The sequence below is a fragment of the Vitis vinifera genome, chromosome 13, assembly GCF_030704535.1.
Source record: "Vitis vinifera cultivar Pinot Noir 40024 chromosome 13, ASM3070453v1".
NCBI lineage: Eukaryota > Viridiplantae > Streptophyta > Magnoliopsida > Vitales > Vitaceae > Vitis > Vitis vinifera.
The window spans coordinates 1,967,426-1,979,048 of NC_081817.1; the positions used below are offsets into that span (position 1 = coordinate 1,967,426).

Sequence of the window (11,623 nt, forward strand, 5' to 3'; positions counted from 1 at the left end):
TGACTGAAAGTAGTGGGAATCTTTTCTTTCTCAAAGTAATCCATTTACTCTGATCTAAATGCCTCTCTTTCGTGAAACATAAGCCCCCACTCTACCTTTATATCCCAAAAGAATCCTAGTGGGGAAGCCCCCCATTCGAATCTATAAAACCATAATTTCTATCTCCTCTGCATCCCACAAGCATACAAGCAACAAAAGAAACCATGATACAACTCTCAGTAGAGCAAACTATAATACTCATCTTCCTCACCATTGTCACCATCACTTCTTCCGCAGCCGACAGACTCCAACCCACCTCCCATGTCCTCCAGGCTTCCCCGGGAAACTGCTCATACTCAATTGAGATTGAGACAACCTGTGCACCATCTGCCGAGACAACCGATCGCATTAGTGTTAGGTTCAGTGACATGGCAGGGAATCTAGTCATAGTGAAGCACCTGAAGAACCCAAAGTTGTTATATGCTCCAAGAGGTATGAAGAATCCAGGTGGTGTGTACGGTGGTTTCCAGCGTTGCGCCATAGACATGTTTGAGGCCAGTGGAGCATGCATGAGCCATATCGTGTGCTCACTGTACCTTAAGAAATTCGGGTCAGATGGATGGAGACCTGGTTGGGTGAAGGTACTCCACCGATGGGATGATGGGCGTTTAGCACCAGTGTCACACACATTCTACTTTAGGACCTTTGTGCCAGAAAATGTATGGTATGGGTTTGATTATTGTCGCTCCAGAGGGGGCCTTACGCCTCATATTGCAAGTTTTAATGGTTAGAAAAAATTAGAATGTACCTTGTAAATCATCACAGCCCTGATTCCTCCTTAGCAAAGTTTTTGCGGATGAAGGATGATTCCTGACGTGAGAGAGATCATAGAACTGCAGATTTTGTGGCCAAATTTGTTTGAAAAAAAAAATCATCAGATATACAGGGTTCAGGTTTAATGCTATTGAAAGTTTTTCTTATGTTCCCAGAAACAGAAGGAATAAAACAAAAGCTTTACAGTGGATAAATTCCTGAAAACAAATTATCAACTCCGTTAACACAATAACAAGACTGCGTTCATCTGGATTTTCAGCAAACAGGGAAGCCCAACTACAATTATAGAAACAGATTACAAAAGAATCCTGGTATATTTCCACTTCTTACTCATCAAAGATTTCAATGATACGAGAAGGGGGAGTATAAGAGAAAAAAAACAAAAGGAACCCCAGAAACACAAACAAAAAGTGTAAGGCTATGAACAGTTTAGTTAACTTTATCCAACAGAAAAGCCTCCGACCTCTGTTAATTACTCCAGCAGGAATTCTCGCGTCGAATCAAGACTAGCAAAGGGGTCAAAAGGTTTGTTGCCTAGGCTGTCTTTAAGAATGGTAATCTGACCTTCTTTCAAAAGTAAATCTTCATCAAGTGCCTCTATCTTCTTCTTCAGTACGTTAACCTCAGCATTCAGTAGCATGTTCTTCTCACTGCATTGCTTGACTTCCTCCCACATCAGATCTCTCTCCCCAGACACTTTGGAGAGTATTCCCTTCATGATGGTCAATTGCTTTGTGGATTCTTCGAAGTCAGTTCGAAGGCGATTTATATTCTCATCCTTCTTCGGCATCTGTAATAAAGGAGGAGCTGGCTACTTCAGAACTGAAAATGCAAGTCTCATACAAAACAAGACCATTTCAAGAATCAAAGACAAAGCGTGGGTTGGCTCAAGGGCATTATTGTATCTAATTTTAACAAATGGTACACCCTTGAAAACAACTTTAGGATTAGAAGCAAGCTTGAGAGATAAAGCTTAAATACAGCTTATGTGATATCCCATATCGGATAAGGGGGAGTTTCTAACACTATATAAATATGGGTTCCTCTTAACCTTGTAGATATGTTTTAAAGCTACGAGGGCCCTTTGGGCTCAAAGTGGCAACCGATCTTTGACATCAGTGTGTGTGGGAGTTTGTTTGGCCCCATGAGGGATGTCTATATATTTGGCTTCGCAATCCCATAGGACACAAGGACTTTGTGTTTGCATGGAGGGGGTGATTGTAATATATCACACTGAATAAGGGAAAAAATTCCTAACATTATATAAATATGAGTTTTTAATCTTGCAGATGCGTTTTAAAGCCATTAGGACCCTTTGGGCCTAGAGCAAACAATATTTATATGGTTAGGTGTGGGCCGTTACAGCTTAATAATACTAGAATACGGATTAGATACAACACTAGTGAAAATGCAAGTCTCATGCAAAACAAGACCATTTCAAGAATCAAAGACAAAGCATGGGTTGGCTCAAAGGCATTAATGTATCTCATTTTAACAATTGGTGCACCCTTGAAAACAACTTTAGGATTAGAAGCAAGCCTAGGAGATAAAGCTTAGATACAGCACAACTGGGAAAAAAATGAAAACCATTATATCCAAAGTGTAACATATATGCGCATATAAAAAATAATCATGCCTCCTTATAGTTAACCCAAATCTCCATTGGGGATGTGTCTGTAACTAAATTTAAAGAAAACCAACTCCATATATGTATGTGTACTTATATATATATTGATAACCAGGGAATCTTACCATTGCAGGGTCCTTTGGGCCCACCCCTGGCTATCAAACCCCAAGGTGACTGACCACACCCACTGGGTAATGATTCCTAATGGCAGGAGTTGAACCCAAGACTGCTCATCCTGGCACTCACTCTTACTACTAGGCCATGTCCTGGCACATATTTTGAAGAAATGTATCATGTCCTCAAAAGCTTCTCACTCGACCCAGAAATCATGTAGGAACTAGTGAAAATGGATAGAGAATTAGTTAAAGCTATTCTGATGTCCAAATATTTATAATTAATTTCTTTCTTTGAAATCGCTTCAGAACACATTCAAGACGCTACTACTCCTGCCTTCTCAGCCGATAAAGAATATGCAGACAAATCTACAATTCTAGTGAAAATAAACAAATATGAAATTTATCTCATAAACGTCATGCAGAGAACATGCCATCATGGTCTTTCCTCTCACATTCTTCATCCATGTTCTTTTGCGTCCCCTTCCATTACTAGTAGTCATCGGGCTTTCATTTTCTCATCTTCTAAACTTCTACTTTGGTAAAACTTGGCTTCCCACAAATACAATCACGCTCATTTTCTCATCTTGTTCAATATTTTTTGTGTTGCTATTCATCTATCAACCTCATTGTCATCTTGATTATGCTCAGACAGACGCTTTCCTTGGCTGCCCACAATATTTAATGCCATAAAGCATGACTAGCTTTGTTCATTACTGCTATAAAATTTCCCCTCATTTAATAGGGTACGAATCATCTAGCATTCATAAAAGTACATCTCCCCTTCATCCTTATGAGCAAAAAGAAACTCTTCAGTTTCCAACTCAGTATGAATGACACAGAAAATAACTAAAACAATCATTTTTTAAGATTGTCAAGCCAGTTCTCATGATTTCCATAAAAACTGAGCACTATATACACATCACCACTTCATCCTTGTGAACAAAAGGAAACCCTTCAGCCTCCAACTCAGTATGAATGACCAACAAAGAATAACTAAAACAATTACTTTTTAAGATTGTCAAGCCAGTTTTCACGATTGCCATAAAAACTAAGGACTGTATGTGTATTCATGCATATATGCAAATTAAAGAGGTTAAGCATTGGAGGCTATAGTTACATCACAGGGTTACCTGAAGCTCAAGATCCTTCAATTTGTGTGTTGCGCAGGAAAGGTCATCCTGTGTATTTTGGACTTCAGTTCTGAGGATGTCATTACCTCTTACCACTGCTGCAAGCTCAGCTCTTAATTGCTCAACTTCCAACTCTTTAGAATATAGCTTTTCTCGTAATAAATTTGTTAGCAAAGCTTCTGCTTTGAGTTCAAATTTTATAATATCCTGTACAAATAAAACAAAACATCAATCTCCCATTGAAGTCAACTTGCAAGCCTAGGTGGTTGAATTGGGCTTTGTGAAGTAGGAGGCAATACAACTTGGAAGAACATACTTAAAGATAGTAAACAACTAAGGACTCTATATTCAGGGTTATCAGTTTTAAGAGAACAAAAAATGTCGGTATTGAGTTTACCTCCGAGGTTTGTTCATTTAGTTGATTTAATCTATCATCCTCTGCGCTCTGTGATCGAGGCTTGAAAGCAGGATTGGGCTTTTCATGCAGCAAAGCAGACATTGTCTGCAAACTCCTAGTTAAACTTTCTATTCCACGCTTGAAACCCTGGATTTTCATGCCAGACTCGACAACAAATTGTCCATCCAAGCCTTTATTGATAACTTCTATGCCCTGCTTAGCTTCTACAATTTGCCGTGCTTTCCCCTTGATAAAGTCCAGTAACTTCGAACATAGTTGGGTGCTCTCATTGAGCAAGGACAGCCCTTGATTTTGCAAGCAGCAAATACGGGTCAAAAGTTCCTGATCTAGCTTGAAAGTAAAATAAGCGCCCTCTTTCCCATTGCCTTTTAGACGGCTCAATAGGCTAATATTCTCATGGCGAAGAGAATCAATTTCAAGCCTGTAAGATTCCACCTCCCTTCTTAAAGCCTGTTCTACTCCTGTTAATCTCATCTGCTCACTTTGCAATTTTCCAATTTGCTTATCATTCTTCCCAATTGCCTCACTTAGTCCCTGTCTCAACCCATCAATTGTCTTCTCTTGTTCACTGCATGTTCTCAGTAACCTTGTAATGGATTTGTGTAACTCCTTCCCCTCCTCCTCTTTCTCTTCATAATTTCTTTTGAAGCAATCTCGATCTTCTTCTGCTGCTCTGTACTTCTCTTTTAGCTCAGAAAGATTTTGCTGTAGTCCTTGATTCTTCTCCATTGTCTCCTTTGCCCTTGCAGTCAGGTCCTTCGTTTGTGATTCTGAATATGTTATCAATCTTCTGCTCTCTGCTTCCCTCTCATTAAAGGAAGAGACTTCTCTTTGAAGTGAAACATTCTGCTCTGCAAGCTCCCTTACGCGGTCACGAAGCCTCTGCTCTTCTGACTGATATTTCTCAAGCTTGAATGACCAATCGCTTGATCTTCTGTCCAATTCTTTCTCCAATCCAGACTGCAACTCGTTCTTCTCTCTCTCAAGTCTTCGTGTTCTTGCATCCAGTTCTGCCTTTGCCACTTTGAGTTCTTCTTTGGCAGCAGCCCTCTCAGCAATTCGATGCTGTAGAAGGCTTGAAACCTCGAGTGCCAAGTTCATCCTTTCCTCTGTTAGGTCTCTAATTGTCTGAATCAGTGCTGGCAACCCGAACCCACCATCCCGAAGAAAGCTCTCCTGCTCAAGCTCTTCAGAAAGTAATGCAACTCTCTCCTCAGCTTCCTTAGAAGCTCTATGCAACTCAACATCCATGTCATCTTTAGTTTCAGCATGGTTCCAACACCCACAATTGTCAGCAAGAAAATTATTTTGTTTATGAGAACCTGAGAAATTCTTCCCATCATACCCATCAATTGCTTCATAAGGTCCATCCAATGGGTAAACTTTTTGGGCAACCCCATCTGAATTTGAACCAGGGCATCCATTCAAGGATTCACCATAGATATCTTCAATAGTGATCGGAATATCAGAATCATAATTTGTTGAACTTGTTTTGTGCAAAACATGGCTCTGGGAGAGCCTCTCAATTACATTCTTCGCAAGTTTCCGTGGAGATTCATGTCCAAACCCATTCTCCGCCCAATCTCTAGATGAAAAGTAAAGGCGCGTTCCTACTGTTTCTCCAAACAAACAGGACCTTGGGTTCTCTTTCATACTATCAGTTGGTGAAGTGGGTGCCGTGTATTGAACTCGTGGTGGACGCCTCCCTCCACCATTTCCATTCCCAGCATGGTTCTTTTGAGAATAACTGTTCTTCAGCCTGCTCATTTCCTGTTGCTGTTCTCCATCAATGAACCGGTCCAAAACTTTACCTGAGACATTACTAGAACAAAATGATGAGCTCTCAGAGAAATCATTGCCAGCTCTGGAAGAACCAGCTGAACCAGGCCTCTCTAATCCATGTGCATTCCTCATAACTTCTGCTTCAAATTGTTTTCCCTTGGATTGCCTTTCAGGAGTACAACGACTAGTAGGAAACACAAAACCAGTAAAGGATTAGCCTCACTAAGCAAATCTTAACCAGTAAAAATGTGGAAACCATGTAAATCATTTCAAATTGGATTAAGGGATGGCATTTGATCAAGAAACTAAAATCTAAAATGTAGCTAATCATGTCTTACCGAGATGAATGAGGTTGAACACTAGTATTACTGCTGGGAGATCTGCTTTGATCACTCAAACAGGACCAATTCCTTGGTTCCAACCCACCACCATGAAAAGCTGGTGATGAGAATGAGCGGCTCCGCCTAAGAGCTGAAGGTCCTGAGCTCTGACTTTCAGATGTGTGTTTCTGAGCTTTTGAGAACAAACCCTTGGGGTTTCTATAACTGTTCTCGACCTTGTCACTGTTCATTCCAGTTTCTGATGGATTCTCCCAATAAACTTGCTTATCAGTCGCCGGTTGAGGGACTGCATTGCTGTTTCCACTGTTTGGTGCAGAAGATCTAAAGAAGAATAGCTTCTTCATCTGTGAATCTTCAATTGAAGAGCTGTCTATAGCACATAAAAGAAATTTCCTGTCTTCAATACTGATCTCTTATTTGAGGCTCTATAAAGATGATGTTGTCTGGACCTGGAATCAAAAAACCAAACACCCTTGCCTCAGAAACAATTACATGGGCCCTGTAAAGATACCACTTACTGAGATCTCAGATGCATAATAGAGAGAAGAAAAACATATTTTAACAGTATGAATTATAAAAAAAATAAAAATAAAAATAAAAATAAAAATAAAAAGGAACCAAAGAACTAAACCCATGTTTGGAATACTAGAATTGAGAATGGGAACAGGAAATCAAACCTATCTCCTATTGATTAATGTGTTTGGATTGTTTTTGAGAATGGGAATAGAAATAAAAAATTCGTTGTTATGGAAACCAAATTCTATTCTCGCTATAATTTTGATTCCTCTTTTCTATACGGTATTATGATTCTCTCCATTTCCCATCGTATTTCCATTTCTATTACCACCTACCAAACACACCGGTTAAGGAAACCATCCTTAACCATGTAAAATAAAACAAGATGCACTAAAATCATCTGCTGAATAGACAATCCAGCTAGGGAAAAGAAAAGCCAAATAAAATTTTGGGGAATGCTGTTCTGAAATTACATATAACCATGAATGGATTTCATAAACAAGGGAAAAGAACCTCGTTCAATTCCTGAGAAAACTGAAGGAAAAATAAAAGGAAATGAATCTTTTGAAACTCAGCTGACCTCGATTAAGCCAAGGAGTCTATCAGGCCGGTTGAGCAGTGGTCTTTGCTTTCCTATGTTCAGTGCCTTGGTATCCCTTTTCCCTATATTTACTCGAAAAAGGAAAGAAGCATTAGAGATTATTCTACACGTAGAAACTTATTTTGATAAAGACTACAGCTTTTGATGACAATTCCCAAACCCAAATGACAAGCCTTAAAGGAAACAAATCTGAAAAAAATATTTAAAATGAATCCAAAACAAGAAAACAATACAAAGATGGGATTTCAAATAGCTGCATACACACCTGGTTCTTGAAGGAGATTATATAGACCTGGCCTGCATTCAGAAACAAAGGAAAATGTATTATTGGCTTAACAGCCTTAACCATTTGCTTCCACCAACAACAATGATAATTAATGTAATTAATAATTAATAAACAGACAATTAAAATGAAACAAAATAATTTAAAAAGAAGAGGCAAGTGAGAAGAAATCGCAGCATAGATTTCAACAACCTTTCTTTGTTGCAGAAATCATTGAACATGAAAAGTTAACTAACAAAGCTTCTAGGAAGCAACAGTGTCAGACGTTCTTTAAACCCTAAAAACCTCTGTCCTCTTTCTTCAGGGCTTTGATTTTTTAAAACTAAAAGGCTAAAATCTGACACCAATAGACTCGTATTATTACATACTTTTCCCTAATCCGACAGCATCCACACACCCAATTCGATCTTCTATAATTTCCGCAATCTCAATCCTACAAACATTCAAGAAATCAAGAAAAATTTTAAAACCCCACTCATCTTCAAGGATTTGTGTTCCTGTAGAACGACTATTTTCCCGATTTCCCAGAAAAGAAAAATAGCCGAAAGAACAAAAATGAACGAATCCTGTTTGGTTGCTAAGAAACGAAACTGATGGAAGTGAAATTAAAATGAAAGGAAAATCACAGCATCACACTTTCCAGTATTTTGGTTCCAAAGAAAACGTACTGGTTCCAAAGAAAACGCAAAAATTAAAATAAAAAGGCAAAAAATCCAACTCAACTGAGTTTCAGTCCTCAAGTATCTTTTTCTTCCTGCCCCTCACTTTTCTCGGCATCCAAACAAGACCCAAAACGGTAGAATTGGGCTTGCTGATTCTCACTCTATTCTTCCTCTAAAACGGTAGAAAAAATCAAAAAAAAAAAAAAAATCAATCCAACAATGACAAAATAAAAACATCAAATAAGTAACCGATTTCTTAAAATAATAGGTAACAATTAAATTTCCATTCGAAAAAAGAAACAATAATAAAATTACCCCCAACGGTCGGATATTTTTCAGAAATTCGAAATTCAAAAAGAAAGAAAAAAAAAATACCCGAATTCTCAGGAAAATTGATTCTCTCTCCATAAATGGTAATAGACATACAAAGCTATTGAAAATTGGGAAAGACAGAGAAGAGTAAAGAGCAGGGAGAATCTCACAGAACGGCGCAGTTAACGTCGGTGGGTCGGCGACTGAGACGTCAGAGTCTAGATCCGATCTTCGATGCGAAAAAGTTAACTGTGACGGTGACGGCGGGAACTTTCCGGCGGCCGATTTTCTCAGCGCTTTTATTTAATTGTGAGAAACCAAAAAAAAAAATTTAAAAAGAGACGATGGTGAGTAAAAGAAAAAGAGAAAAGGGAGGGGATTAAGGGGTAGTTTTGTCCAAACGGAAAAGTTTTTAAATTTTTGGAGGCCGCGGAAATGGCGGAGGAGCGTCCCTGGAATCGGAGGCGTAATCAGGTGCGATCGAGTGCAGACTTGCTTTTTGTGGGATCGTATGTCTCTGTCATAATTACTCGAATAAAAATTTATTTTAGTACAAACGCTCCTTATTTAAATTACATTTTATTTCATTGCCATCAATATATTTATAGTAATATTATTTTTTTATTATTTTTTAAATCACAGACGATTTTAAATTATTTAAGGCTGCGTTTGGTTTCCAACAAAAATAAAAAAATGCAAAGAAAATAAAATAAAGAAAACAAAGTGAAAAAAATAAAAGTTTATTTAACTTTTTTTTATAAAAATTAAATAATCTTAAAATATATAAAATCTTAATGAATTTCATTTTTTATTTTTTGTATTTTTCATATTAAAATTACACATAAGAAAATCATATTTTTTTTCTTAGTACTTTCCAAAAAACCAAAATAACCTAATAATTTTTAATTTAACTTAAAATTAAAGTTGAAGCCATTACTATTTATATATATATATATATATATATATATTATTTTTTTATAAAAAAAAATTAAAGTATTCTTTTGCTAAAAAAATAAACACATGTCATCCCAATTTTACTAATATAGACTTGACTTCAAGCGAGAAAATAAATATTGAAAAATTAAGAAATATTATTATATAATATTTTCCCATTTTATATTGAATGATTTTGTGGGAGATAACATAATTCCCATTATTGCTTGATTCTTCCCTGATTCAAGCATGAGTCCTTGTCAACAAGAGCACGCATGTGCATCCCCTCACATCAACTACTATGCCCTTCTTTTCTACCTTCATTTTGAATTTTCAAATTTGATTTCTAAGTTCAAACTTCTAATCATATGCTTACATGCAATAAGATTAACAAAAGTTCGGTGAAGGAAGCATCCAAAATTCTTTCTCATAAGAAATTTAAGTGGTAATACTATTAGTTGAAAGCATGTTTGTCAACCATATAATTTTTAAAAAAAATTGTTAGGGGAAAGGGAAAAAGGAAATAAATGGAAAAAGAAAGGAAGAAAGAGCGAGGTGTGGGTAGAAAATGTTTTTACCTTTCAATTACACGTCTAAATTAGAAAAATATAAGTGAGTGAAAAATAAGTAAATCATTGATAAATAAATGTTTAATAAATCAATAATTTGGATTAAATAATAAAATCTTATCATCCCAATATTGTTGTAATGAATTAATAACTTCATTAAATGCATTACATAATAATTTTTTAGAAATACTTAAAGGCTCTTTTAAATATTAATTAATAATTCATCAAATCCATGAAATAAAAAAACAAACAAAAATTCATAATACAAATTTTTTTTATTACTTTTATTTTTCTCAATTCAATTTTTTCTCAAAATCATTACATACTAGTCTCTCTCCTTAGATTATCTAACTAGGTGCCCTCTATTTAATTAGGTGGTCTTATTTGCTTTCAATCAGTTTGACGTTAGAACACTTTATTAAGACATATTAGAGTACTAAAGAGAAACTTCTTCTTCTACCTACCTGAAAGATTAAGACTTCAGCCAATGCCCAATGTGCTTTTCCACTAAGATAATAATTTTTGACACATCTTTTCCTTTTTAAGGCGTTTTAAACTTTTTATATTAACTTTGAATCATATTCATTGTTTTTAATATTACAAGCCATATATGTACAAATGTTATATATAATACTCTCTAAATTAACAAATGTTTATTTAAGTTATGTTTAATTGACATATATGATATGATATGATATGTATATTTTATGATATCGTATTTTATTTGATAGAAAATACATATATTAGAATATGATTTATAATTAAATATAATAGACATAATATAATGAGATAACATATGAGATGGAATATGTCATATTATACTTATATTTATATTTAGTGTGTAAAATAAACAAAAAAGAAAAAGAAAAATGACATACATATTATTTTTCAATATTTAAAATAAAAATTATGTAATATTTAAATATTTTCAATTTTGGCATGAAAGATTGACATAAAAAAAATGATGAATAATATATCTCATCACCAACCAAATATAAGATATGATATGTTATTTCATATTCTATTACATCTTATGTTATATCTAATCAACTAAATATAGTTTTATTGAAAAATTTATAAATTATTTATTTATCGATAAATCAATAAACTTGTTTATATGATAATTTTTCTTAATCCTATGAATATTACTTTACATAAATCTTACTACCATTGTTGGAACATTCCCTTCTAAGATGGGCAATGTTTAGAATGATGACTGGTCGATAAAAAGCATACAATATTGATATCTCACTTGCTAGACCAGGAAAATATGGGGTATTGAGTAATTGCAAAATCATATACGACATGGTATGATAAGGTAACACTTTGATTAGAAGCACGTTCCATGAATAAGGAACATGCCCAACAATTTGCTAAGCATCACTTGGCACAAATAGGGATGACAACGACCTGCCCAGTATATTCAAAATAATTCCTGTATATTCAAAATAATTCATATTCTGTCCCATTTAATATTTTTTAAAATTTAAATTTTTTGAAACAAAAATTACTTTTAAAAT

The 11,623-nt window shown here is 35.4% G+C and overlaps 2 protein-coding genes across 4 annotated transcripts; one reads left to right on the forward strand and one right to left on the reverse strand.

Annotated features, from left to right (window-relative positions):
- The first annotated feature begins 203 nt into the window (after positions 1-203).
- LOC104881080 (embryo-specific protein ATS3A) lies at positions 204-770 on the forward strand. The gene has a single exon (XM_010659848.2). The coding sequence runs from the start codon at positions 204-206 to the stop codon at positions 768-770; it is 567 nt and encodes a 188-aa protein (XP_010658150.1).
- A 201-nt stretch (positions 771-971) lies between these two features.
- Positions 972-8,964, reverse strand: LOC100241537 (uncharacterized). 3 transcript variants are annotated; one of them, XM_010659846.3, is made up of 8 exons: positions 8,772-8,964; positions 8,351-8,461; positions 7,610-7,641; positions 7,324-7,406; positions 6,225-6,676; positions 4,084-6,070; positions 3,687-3,893; positions 972-1,603 (listed from the first exon to the last, which is right to left on the reverse strand). In XM_010659846.3, the coding sequence occupies exons 5-8, from the start codon at positions 6,569-6,571 to the stop codon at positions 1,286-1,288; spliced, it is 2,859 nt and encodes a 952-aa protein (XP_010658148.1). In that variant the 5' UTR covers positions 6,572-6,676; positions 7,324-7,406; positions 7,610-7,641; positions 8,351-8,461; positions 8,772-8,964; the 3' UTR covers positions 972-1,285. The 3 variants fall into 3 exon arrangements, with proteins under 3 accessions (XP_010658148.1, XP_010658147.1, XP_059597510.1); XM_010659845.3 differs by lacking the exon at positions 8,351-8,461; XM_059741527.1 differs by lacking the exons at positions 8,351-8,461; positions 8,772-8,964 and adding an exon at positions 7,996-8,328.
- Positions 8,965-11,623: the final 2,659 nt, after the last annotated feature.